This window comes from Rhinopithecus bieti, unplaced genomic scaffold, assembly GCF_001698545.2.
Source record: "Rhinopithecus bieti isolate Rb0 unplaced genomic scaffold, ASM169854v2 scaffold_10088, whole genome shotgun sequence".
NCBI classification, from domain to species: Eukaryota; Metazoa; Chordata; class Mammalia; order Primates; family Cercopithecidae; genus Rhinopithecus; species Rhinopithecus bieti.
This window is the reverse complement of record NW_016806409.1, coordinates 782603-795311: the sequence shown is the minus strand read 5'-3', so window position 1 is coordinate 795311 and position 12709 is coordinate 782603. Positions and strand designations below refer to the sequence as shown.

Below are 12709 nucleotides of genomic sequence, written 5' to 3'. Positions count from 1 at the left end.
GCTGTCTTCTGACTTATTTTGATTCCTTCTACTTACCCATGGAAATGAAATATGTGTGAATAGTTCCTTACGAATGCGATGATTTTATTTTATGCTTTGTTTTGATTAGCCCTATAACTTATATTCCACTAATGGAATCTCTTCCTGGAATCCATAAATTCTCTTTCTCAGTTTTCCTTTTTGTGAAGTAGGAATTAGATCAGAAAGATTAGCATGTTTTTTGGAACATCAGGAAACTGGCTTTGAAGTCCTTTGAAGTACTGTTACAGTCTTAGTCCTTTATGTGGTGGTAGCGATAGGGTATGATAGAGCCTATTTTAATTTAGTAATCCTTATTTTGGGATTTTGGGTTTTCTCACCTTGATTTTTGTCACTGAAGTAGTCAGGTTATATCCACAGTCCCCTGAAGGGTACTTGTTTCAATTTGTTAGTAGTCAGTTCTTTCTTCTGGGACTCTACTATGTATGTCACAGTTAAGTGTACTCTCAAACTAATGCTTAAACAGAAAAAAGAGGATCAACTCATTAGGCTTTGAGTTTAGTTACCCACTTGACTCAGGTGCTAATAAATCCTTTACGTCTAAAATGTTCAGTATTGCAAAGGGCAAATTTTTTTTGTTTGTTTGTTTTTTAAGACAGATCACTCTGTCACCCAGTCTGGAGTGCAGTGGCGCCATCTTGGCTCACTGCAACCTCCACCTTGCAGGTTCAAGTGATTCTCCTGCCTCAGCCTCCCAAGTAGCTGAGACTACAGGCGAGTGCCACCACACCCAGCTAATTTTTTGTATTTTTAGTAGAGATGGGGTTTCACCGTGTTAGCCAGGATGGTCTCGATCTCCTGACCTCGTGATCCACCCACCTCAGCCTCCCAAAGTGTTGGGATTACAGGCGTGAACCACTGCGCCCAGCTGCAAAGGGCAAATTTTAAACAACCATATCTTCTATGGTAAGACTGAGTTTTAGGCCAGATTTTGGATTTCAGGCATAAATTCTCAACTCTCTAAAACTTTATAGTAGCAGATTATTCAAGTGAGAAGGACACTGATAACAACTCAAGGTAATTTTGCTTTTCCATTAAAAGAATGAGTACACCAAGTTCTTTTGGATTAGAAATGGTGGAAGCATCAGTTTTATCAGTTTCACTGCAAATTTTGTACAAGTTTTGTAATGTTTTCACAGGTTGTAATTCAGAAGTACAATGTTTTCATAGGTTGTAATTCAGAAATACAAGTACATAAGAACCATCTGTTAGAGGATATGCCATTGAAAGGGACATCAACTAATTTAAAATTATCTATTGGGTGATATGATTAACAATATTTAAAAGAATTTTGTTAAGTGTTTGGTTCTTATTAATGGACTGGTATTTCATTTCTGACCAGTATCATGTAAAAGCTTCCCTAAAATTTTTATTCTGGTTTACCTGGATTAGCATAAAGATAGAGCAAAAATTTCATCTTTGAAGGAGATCAGGTTAGATCCATGGATATCTGAATGGCATTGATTTATAAACCAACATTATTACTTGTGTGTTAATAGTGAAATCGAAAACTTAGTATAAGTTCTAAATTCATTTAACTTTCTGATATGAGTGACTCTGAAGGTTAGAAACTAATATAAATTTAGAAAAATGAAACCAAATGTTTTCAACAAAGTAATTTATTTTTTTCCTGAGACTAAATTCAGTACAGTATTTGTTTTTATAACATCCAACATGTCTTATGTTAAACTTAACCACTTTCTATGCAGTGACTGTGGTGAGATGATCTATTTTGACTACCCTCAATGTAATTCATTTGGGTAGTTCTAAGGCATATCAGTGATCAAAATGTTTCTCCCTACAGTTACTCCTGCATTCTCAATCAGTTTCTTCTGCACATCATCTAAAGAAAATTTATGTGGTATGATTACACTCTTTTTTTTTTTAATACCAGAATTTCTAAAACTAAGAAAACACTAACATTTAAAAATCAGTGTTTCTAGTCAAGGATATTTGAATTAAATTTCATCAGTACATTATAGTTTAACTCATGCTAGAAATGTTAAAACCCAAGATCTTTCTGAGTCACATAATACCAACATTTCATATTAATGAATAAATTACTCAAGTTCTATACAAAGATACTAAGTGATGAGAAACAGAAAAAGCTTTCAATAGTTTTAAAAAAATACAGAAGCAAACTAATGAACACAACTACACAAAATATACACTAACCAATTGCAAGCTAAACTAGTTAGAGATTAACCTTTTAAAAAATACATTTTAGAACTTCGTGATACCCTCATAAAAGGCAGCAAACTAAGGGTATTAAAACAGTAGTCATTATTTCAGTTACTGTGTCTCAAGTCTAAAAGATCCAGACAAAGGGAATGTTTTGTGATTCAATTGAAATAACTTTAAAATTGGAAACATTTAATAATTGATAATATAATTAAAAGTTAAAGAATATATACAAATGATCTGAATAGGTTTTATATTCAGTAACTTGCATGGTTTTTACACTGGCACTTTTATCATTAATTTAGGAGAATCAGATGCATTTCCCTCCATATACTTAGGCATTAAGATTTCAAATTTATAAATATGGTAGTTTAAATATTAAATTTTTACATGAATATTGGGTTTATCCATACTTTCCTTTGTTTCCCAGGTATTATCCAGTTTTGCAAGGAAAACACTTTTATATCACAATCAAAACTTGTCTTGGTTACTAGGCTGTAGCCATAATTGGGTTACAGTCACTTAGATTCATTATTTGGAATTATACCTAACTAAGACAGACCTAAATGAAACTTATCTCCTAGAAGAATTTCACATTTGCATTTACCTGCATGGCAGAATGGGTTTAAGCATATTTTAGCTGTTAGGAAATATTTAATTTACTTAAACTTGTTATCTGACTACTCAGAACTCTGAGTAGTCAACTGTACCTTTGAGCTTACTTAAAACTATATCGGATTCACTTCAAATAGAAGATTTTTAAATGGAAGTTAGACTTCATTAAGGTATTGGTATTAACTTTAAATCGGAAAGAAAACATACTGAAAGTTTGACAAGTTCATTAAAAAATTTTTAGCATGTCTTGATATATTTATCAGCTTTTTATTCTTCTTTCTGCTGTCATTTCCTTAATGTTTGTTTGTTTCACCTCTCTGGTTCATTGGATTGCTACTATTTATGCTTTCATGGACTTTATCTTCACAGTTTACTGTATCTTGTAAAGTCTTTACCACATCAGCTGTACTGGCTGTTTTTGGCAAGGTCATCTGCAGTGCACACCACAGAGTAGTGCGTGTTTTCCGAGTAGCCACACACATCTCTTTAATTGCTGAAGCAAGGGCAAAAACATCTGTAAAATAAACATTCAGGGTAATTTCATGTTAAATGCCATTTAAATATCTGTTAAATCTTAAAAAACCCAGTGCTTTTGCTACTAAATGATCAAATGTTATTTTTGTAAAAAAAGGATGGTTATTGATTGAACCAAAGTCCTGTCCTTTATCATTAAAATATTTAAAATTATTGATACTTTATTTCTGACTTGTACAATAGTGACTATACTTTGAGTAGAACACAGACTATCTTAAAACAGTTATAATAGACAAAATTAATAAAATGGAAATACTTTTGGAGTGAATAATGTGGAGATTATTTACCAATTTATTCTGTAGATAAGTGTTAATTTTAGAAATCTAATCTTTCAACCTCAGAATCTGACTTTATCAATACCTAAATTATTGCACTGACTTATCACAAGAATATGCATCAATATTTGTACCTCTGTCATCTTGGCATCTAGGAACTCCTTGCCTTTGCCGATTGGAAGCATTAACAATTTCATCCTTTCTACGTGACTGTACAATGTGAATAGACTCCAAGTGTCTATCAAGAGCAGTAGAGATATTGGCATGAAGAAGAGAACTCCGAAGACGTTCCATTTTGCCTAGTAAAGTCACAACCTGAGGGAAGCATTTTAAATTTTGATAAGACATGTCCTGCCCTTAACTTAAGTAAAAACAAATCTTCAGTGAAGCAGAATAGAGATGACAGCAATAATATTCATTCAATAAATCAAAGAATGCTTAGTGTCCTGACACCATGCTGGGGGAAACAAAAATGGAAAGTGTCTTCTATCTACTTGTCTATGTTAATTCTAAAAATATGTGGCAGCTGATTACTGAAAATAAGCATCAATGAAAATGTTAAATATTCAAACATTACCATGTCATTAACAGTGCAAATACAAGATCTGATACTGTTTTTGGCAAATAAGAGACCAGCCTGCAAACAGCATTATTCGGAAGTATTGTAATCTAATGAAAGAAGTTTTGAGCTAAAAAGAGAAGTACTTGATTGATTAATCCTGACCTCAATAAGTCTTTAATTTTCTGGGCCTCCAATGTTCCCTTTTGGAAATCAGAAATATTCAGATAGTAATACTGACTAGTGATAGCTTTAAGGAATCCATAATACAGAAAATATTGATTTAAATTTACATTAAAATAATACAAAATGACTCCTGTAACTGTCAAAACTGCTAAAGAAAATTAGGATGCTTCTCAATCCTCTGGATAATGAAACTTAAAAAAGGGCACTGATATATTAGGTCAGTAGAGGGAGTATGTTTCATATGCCTAACTTGTTTCAAATTCTAAACTTGGAAAGTGTATGGAAAGATAACTTTTTGAATAATTGCAATTTGAAGATCAAGTAAATACAATAATTGTCTTTGGGAGTTAAATGATTTAACAATACCAATTTAACAGAACTTGGTATTCACTGATTGGAGAATATAGGGGGAAAAGGCTTCTCAAGAAACTAATGGCACTGGAATTAACGTTTCTCTAACCTCAAACTTGTATTAAGTTTCTTTGTAATAAGTCTATTCCGGATGTTAAATATTTTCCTCTCAACTGTGTATCAGCCAGATCCTTCAGGGGAAAACTAAACACTCAAAAAAAAACCTCCAGGGAACTACTAATTATTTTTAAGTAAGACAATCATTTTTAGCAAATGATAAAGAGTAAAGAAATGTGCAGATTGGGGCTGGGCACTATAGCTCACACCTGTAATCCCAGCACTTTGGGGAGGCTGAGGCGGGCGCATCATTTGAGATCAGGAGTTCGAGATCAGCCTGACCAACACAGTGAAACCCTGTCTCTACTAAAAATACAAAAAATTAGTCGGGTGTGGTGGTGCATGCCTGTAATCTCAGCTATTCAGGAGGCTAAGGCAGGAGAATCGCTTGAACCCAGGAGGCAGAGGTTGCAGTGAGCCAGGATCTTGTCAGAGTGAGACTCCATCTCAAAAAAAGAAAAGTTTGCACAGGTTGATTTTTAATAAAGTTTAAAAAGTATTTTTTTCAAAATTCTACAAAGCTAGCAAACTAGAAAACAGTAATTTTTAACCCTCTGTTATTGAAATAATGCTGCTAAGTATAAATAAAATATATATATATATATTTTGAGATAGGGTCCCACTTTGTCCCAGCCTGGCATGCAGTGGCATCATCTCATCTCAATGCAACCTCTGCCTCCCAGGCTCAAGTGATCCTCCCACTTAAGCCTCCTGAGTAGCTGGGACTATAGGCACATGCCACCATGCCCAGCTAATTTTTGTAGAGAAAATAAAATTATTATAATAGGCATAAACACATCCTTCTAAGTTAATGTGAAGCATAAGCAAAGCTGGGAAAAGTGTATCACTATCCACAGTATGTCATCCTTTATTTCCTAGAAATGTATTACTGAGATAAAGAAATTTTAATTTGGAACAGGTTTTTTTTTTTTTGAGACAGAGTCTTGCTCTGTCGCCCGGGCTGGAGTGCAGTGGCCGGATCTCAGCTCACTGCAAGCTCCGCCTCCCAGGTTTACGCCATTCTCCCGCCTCAGCCTCCCAGTTTTTTTTTTTTAATAATAAAAGACTGAAGTTTTTATTAACATCTGGCTGTACCTCATATGTTAGGCTCTGAATGTACCATAGATAAATTCCATTGTACAGATTTACAAATTTGACTCATGTTCTAATTCCTAAAATGGTTTTATTCAATCATAGAAGTAATCCGTTTTGCTGCATTTTTCCCCCAGGAATCTTTATCAAATTTTATTTGGAAAACTAAGTTTTTAAGAGAGGAAGGTCAAAAAAGGAAAAGTTTACCTACCCTAAGTTGCTTAGAAAATTCTGAAATTACAAAGAATAGGAATAATCATTAAATTACAAAATGACTTAACATGAGGATTCTTACAACATTTGAAGTCATATCCTGCTTTGCCAAAACAAAAGTATTTTGTTGGCTGAGCGTGGTGGCTCACACCTGTAATCCTAGCACTTTGGGAGGCTGAGGCGGGTGGATTGCTTCAGCTCAGGAGTTTGAGACCAACCTGGGCAACATGGCGAAACCCTGTCTCTATAAAAAATACAAAAATTAGCTGTACATGGTAGCGTACATCTGTAGTCCCAGCTATTTGGGGGCTTAGGCAGGAGGATCTTGTGAACCCAGAAGGTCAAGGCTACAGTGAGCGTAGATCATGCCACTGTACTCTAGCCTGGGTGACAAAGAGACCCTGCCTCAAAAAGAAAAAAAAAAAAAGGAAAGATGATAATTCCGTTACCATCTTATGTAAGCACAGCTTGCTCATCAAGCTAGAAAACAAATGTGACAAAGAAATGAGACTTTCTCCATAAATAATACTCAAAATGGTTTTTGCTTTAAAAAAAGTTATTTCAGTTGAAGATTAGCTCCACTGCCAATTTGAGCTTCAAGAACCATTTAAATTATGAAAATTACTTTTTAAATGATTGAGTGAGACTATTTTCCCTTTCCTTTTTTTTTTTTTTTTGGAGACAAGGTCTTGCTCTGTTGCTCAGGTTGGAATGCAATGGTGTGGTTATGGCTCACTGTAGCCCTGACCTCCCAGGCTCAAGCTATCCTCCCATCTCAGCCTCCTGAGTAGCACAAGCATGCGCCACCATGTCCAGCTAATATTTAATTTTTAGTAGAGACGGGGTCTCCCCATGTTGCCTAGGATGGTCTCAAACTCCTGGGCTCAAGTAATTCTCCCACCTCCACTTCCCAAAGTGCTGGTATTACAGGTGTGAGCCACTGCACCCAGCCCCTTTCCTAAATATTATAGTTCTAGGAGCAAACATGGAAAAAATATATTTCAGAGAGTTAGATGTAAATGTGATTTAAAAACCCTTCAAAACTCTAAAACTTGATGAGAGTTTTATTTATTTATTTATTTATTGAGATGAAGTCTCGCTCTGTCACTCAGGCTGGAGTGCAGTGGCGTGATCTTGGCTCACTGCAACCTCCACCTCCTGAGTTTAAGTGATTCTCCTACCTCAGCCTCCCGAGTAGCTGGGACTGCAGGCACATGCCACCACCCCAGCTAATTTTGTATTTTTAGTAGAGACAGGGTTTCACCATAATAGCCAGGCTGGTCTTGAACTCCTGACCTCAGGTGATCTGCCCGCCTTGGCCTCCCAAAGTGCTGGGACTACAGGAGTGAGTCACCATGCCTGGCCTGAAATTTTAACAAAATTTAACAAAATATCCATCCACTGTTATCTGTTTTTACAGCTTACTCTGGCTTGTTCTCGAAGTTCATCCACAATTAAGCGATCAACTCTAGATGGGTTGGAGGTCAGCCTTGGAATTGGAGTGTTGTTAGTACTGGATACTTTTTTTCCAGGATAATTCTTGGCAAGGGCTAATTCAGTCTGTAAAAAATTACATACTTTTAAAAAATTACATACTTTTTAGAATTTTCTAAATATGATTCGACCATGAATAATAGTTTTCATAAGCCTAATAGAATATTACCACTTTAAATGAAAATTCTGTTTTGGTATCAAAAGGCAACAAATGTAAACCACAATACCACAGTATTTTTCTATCTTTTTTTTTGAGTTTGGCTCTGTTGCCCAGGCTGGAGTGCAGTGGCACAGTCTTGGCTCACTGCAACCTCCGTTTCCTGGGTTCAAGTGATTCTCCTGTCTCAGCCTCCCAAGTAGCTGGGATTACAGGCGCCTGCTACCACGCCTGGCTAATTTTTTGTATTTTTAGTAGAGAATGGGTTTCACCATGTTGGCCAGGCTGGTCTCCAACTCCTGACCTTGTGATCCACCCGCCTTGGCATCCCAAAGTGTTGGGATTACAGGCGTGAGCCACGGCGCCCAGCTATCATCTTAATACAAATAGAATACCTGAGTATACAAACAGGTTAACACTAAAAAAATTAAAAGAAATAAACTTGTAAGCACTAAGGGGGTAAAAAATCTACTTCAAGGCAAGTCAACTTAAAATAACAATAACTTTAAAATGTCAAGCATTTTTTGTCTTCATTTATTTAAGCTTCCCATTGGCCAACCCCATCCATTTTTAGTTTTTAAGTAACCCACTTAATTCCTTACAGTCATGAACTTATAGCAAATCCTGGACATTATAGAATTCAGCTCAGAAATAAGGCAAGTTGGCTGGGTGCAGTGGCTCACACCTGTAATCCCAGCACTTGGGACATCAAGGTGGGAAGATTGCTTGAGGCCAGGGGTTTGAGACCACCGTGGGGAACAGAGTGAAACCCAATGTCTACAAAAAATTAAAATTAGCTAGGCATGGTGGCATGTGCCTGTAGGACTAGCTACTCAGGAGGCTGAGGAGGAAGGATTGCTTGAGCCCAGGAGTTTGGTTACAGTAAACTATGATTGTGCCACTGTACTCTAGCCTGGGCAACAGAGCAAGACTCTGTCTCTTTAAAACAACAACAAATAAAGCAAACAGAAATAAGGCAAATACTCTTAAACTACACTAAGGTAAACAGAATGAAGACAGGCAAAAGGAACATACTGTTACTCCTAAATGGTTAACTTTGTGTTACCTTTTTTCTCTCTTTTTCTAATGCTCTCCATTGTTCATAGCACTCTTCTAGACGAATATGAAGTTCACTGGCTGGTCCACTACGGGTTTTAATTGGTCTTTGAAATCCAAAAGTTGGCACGAGACCAGAAAAAGAATTATCACCATACATCATATCATTAAAATAAGGGTACAAATGGCTTAAGTCATCATAAGAAAATAAGTCATAGGAATCCAACAGTGGAACAACTGAATGGCCAAATGGGTGGGTGGATCTTAGGGGAAACCCATTTGAACCAAGTTGTTGAAAACCCTGATTATGCCTTAAGTCTCCCATCATATAATTATTAGAAAAGCATGACGCTTGTGTGCGATTCACATGGCTATTAATACTGTCTCCACCTCTCGTTCTGTGGCTATTAGAATGACCCTGTGACTCCAGTAGATCTTGGTACGTATTTTGTGATAAGCCATCTAAATGCTTTGAACCTTCCTCAGGATCATAATGTCCACTCTGGGGCTTGGCTTGAAAATTATGTTTGTTTACATTTTCAATTATCCCATACTGCTGAGCTGAATAGTTATCACAAAATCCATTTGGCTGCTTTATTTTTTTATCCATAACCAATTCAAAGAGATTTTCTTCTCCAGGCTTTGTTAGTCCTTCTATGTGATTGACAGATTGGATTCTTTCTGCACCATTGTAACTAAAATCAAAACTAGAAAATGCTGAAGGGTTTTCTTGGCAATACTTCTGAAATAAATTGCTATTTGGGGTTAAGTTTGTGGATGATAGTTGGGGGAAATCTGAAGAATGGTTAGAACCTTTTGAAGCTGCACTTAAATGACTATTTAATTTCATCAAGTTACCTTGATTTCGATAAGGAATAGGAGTGTTATTTTTTGTTTGAACATTCATCCAAGTTGGTCTGTTTAAATTGATACCTCCTGAAGATGTTGCTGAGTTTGATAATAAATTCACTGATTTAAAATACTCAGAATTTGGGGGATCAGGTTTAGCAAACTGTTGCTTTTCTGTGACGTTAGCAAAATCATTAGCGGGACAAGCTGTGTGAGGTTTTAGTCCATATTCTGAGGTTAAGCCAAAATCAGCAGTGAATGCTGCTTCCTTTGCAAACTGTTTCTCTGTCAGATGTGGAGTAGTTTTTGGAAATGTGAAATTCTGCTGGTCAGGGATTGTCTCCTCCATTTTTTTCTGATTCGCTGGTTTAACCTGAAATAGCTTTGTGTAGGTATTTGCTTCTACAGTTGGTGTTTCAGGTGTGCCATTGGCTAATTTTTTGCTATCTTGGACACTAAAATTTGAACATTTATTAAGCTTAGCCTTATTAGGATGAACATATTCTGGGTATCTACAATAATCCACATTTTCATTGTATCTATTAAATTGAGTAAGAAACATCTCTGCCCTTTTTTGCTGTAATGGTGCTTCAAGACCTTTAGTACATATTCTGTCCCTTCCATAAGGGTAAATATCAACTCCTGATTCTTTCATGATGTCAGACAGACCAGTTTGTGGTGTAAAACAGTTTTTGATAAATGGATATTCTTGGAATGCTGTCTTAGCTGTATCATTTGTCTGCATATTGTGACAGTTAGAATGATCACTTCGTGAGGGGTATATCCATTGTTCTTCAAGGTCTAAACCAGTAAATCCATGATAAAGTTCATCTATTTTTTGTTGTGGTGTGAGATTACTGTTATGCAGGTATTGCTTTTCCATTGCTGACATAGATTCACCACTATAAAAAGCTTGCTGAGAGATGGCTGTATCTATTGGCCTTTTGGTTTCTGTTAAGAGGTCATGGTGATCTGCAAATCTGCTTGTGTTCATTGGCCAAACTGACTTTAAATTGGAGGAGCAGGTCCTAGAACAAATAAATATATTTAATTACAACTTAGGTTTTAAAGACTTTATTTCCTCAGTGGAAAAGGGAGAAAAGGTCTTCAAAAACATTTATCTTGCCCCATGTCACCATTCTCAAATCCCTTTCAACTCTGCTTTATAAGCTACCATTAGCTCCAGATAAGTATCTATCACATGAAATGTGCTATATGTTATATAAATATGCATTTTAATGTCTTCACTGTACTTTCCCAAGAGACAATAACTAAGGCCTAATATGTGACTTCATGGTCTTAGATGATTTATCTATAGTAAGCAGAAAATAAGTTTTTCCTTTGCTTAGGTTATTATATAAAAGCATTGTTGACCACAGTTTTTTTTTTTTTTTAATGAAAAAAGGTGTTTTGCTTAAACTCTGTGAAATTAAAATATTTTAATTGGTTATATGTGTGCTACATACTTCCCTATTTATGAAATAGGATATTTGCGTAATATGGCTTCCACACTCAAATAAAACAATTAAAACATTAAAAAATTTTCTAACACATGAATAAAATCCATATGTATTTCTGCATAGTAGTAATGAGTTTTATTCTTTGGGATCTATGTATAAAAGCTCCCTTGAATTTATATTCTTTAAGCCAATCTTTAGTTCATGAACTCAAGGGAAATAGCTCTGAATTATGCAAGAATAATTTTTCAATGAAAGTCCTTACACAAAACCTTAGACTGAACTTCCAATTGTACAGCAAATACTTCAGCAAAATCAAGTCTCCTTGAAACAATATTTGAATTAAGATATCTACTGTCAGATGATCCACTGTTAAGTAAAAATGAAATAGTTAATAAACAGGGTAATCTAGTGTATGTTAGTTTAAAAGCCTGTTATATACTAACCCTTCAGCAAAGTATGGCTGTGACTTATCTTGTTCTTCCAAAATGTTAGACACAAGTCCATATAAGTCTGTTTCACTGCCATAGTCATTTCTTTCTGTTTGAATCCTAAAAATAAATTAATTTGTGCTGAAATACAATATATTGATTACTCTTTCCAGACTTATCCTACCTTACCATTTTTATCTATAAAATATTTGGACTGAATCTACACCATCATTTCAAATAAAGAAGAGACTAGAACTCAAGAATATTATCTTTTCCACATAAATATTTTTATGTGGAAATGTCTTTTCCAAATAATATTTCTCCTTCATTTCAAATCCTATATCTAACTTACAGTATATGCTTACCTCTTATTTCTCCACAACACATGCTTTTCATTTTAGGTGACCAAGATATAAATCTCTCATCTATGATGTCACAGACATAATGGGTATCATAGCTGCTCCTGAAAGCAAGTCTTGTCCTATTATATATCATTCCATCAACACCTGCTCAGCTTCCTCATTTGCAATTTGAAAACCATATGAACCTGATGCTCTATTTTTGTGACTCTATACTAAATGTTGGATAAAAAAGTGAAATGTGATATGGTCACCCTAGACACCATAGCAATTTTGCAGTTGTTCCTTACATGTAACAGATTTGGGAGCCATCCTTAATCTTTGCAAAGTATGACTGGATGGAGTTCCTTATATCCCAGAAATCCACCTAGTAACTGATACTGACTAAATACAAAATGTAAAAACCACAAGCACATGGAAGATTGGTACCTTTTACCTGTTACAGTTTTTGGGTAATTTCTTCCTAGAAGTAACACAGGTTGAGTATTCCTTATCCAAAATGCTTGGGATCAGAGGTGTTTTGGATTTCAGGTTTTTTTCTTGGATTCTGGAAATATACATTATACTTCAAATATATAATGTATGTTTGTATATTTGGTTGAACATCCCTGATCCAAAATCTGAAATGCTCCAATGAGTATTTGTTTTGAGCATCATGTCAGCACTCAAAAAGTTTTGGATTTTGGATCAGTTTGGATTTTGGATTTTCAGATTGGGATGCTCAACCTGTACGTTTGTTTGTTT

At 35.4% G+C, this 12709-nt stretch overlaps 1 protein-coding gene across 1 annotated transcript in view; it reads right to left on the bottom strand.

Moving 5' to 3' along the window:
• Positions 1–1642: 1642 nt before the first annotated feature.
• Positions 1643–12709, bottom strand: part of MEIOC (meiosis specific with coiled-coil domain) — a 24121-nt gene continuing 13054 nt past the window's right edge. Inside the window, exons 3-7 of the mRNA XM_017876076.1 lie at positions 11622–11726; positions 8880–10746; positions 7588–7722; positions 3779–3959; positions 1643–3349 (exon numbers count right to left, since the gene is read on the bottom strand). Coding sequence (XP_017731565.1) covers positions 3129–3349; positions 3779–3959; positions 7588–7722; positions 8880–10746; positions 11622–11726 — 2509 coding nt within the window. The 3' untranslated portion in view covers positions 1643–3128. The remainder of the gene's footprint in view (positions 3350–3778; positions 3960–7587; positions 7723–8879; positions 10747–11621; positions 11727–12709) is intronic.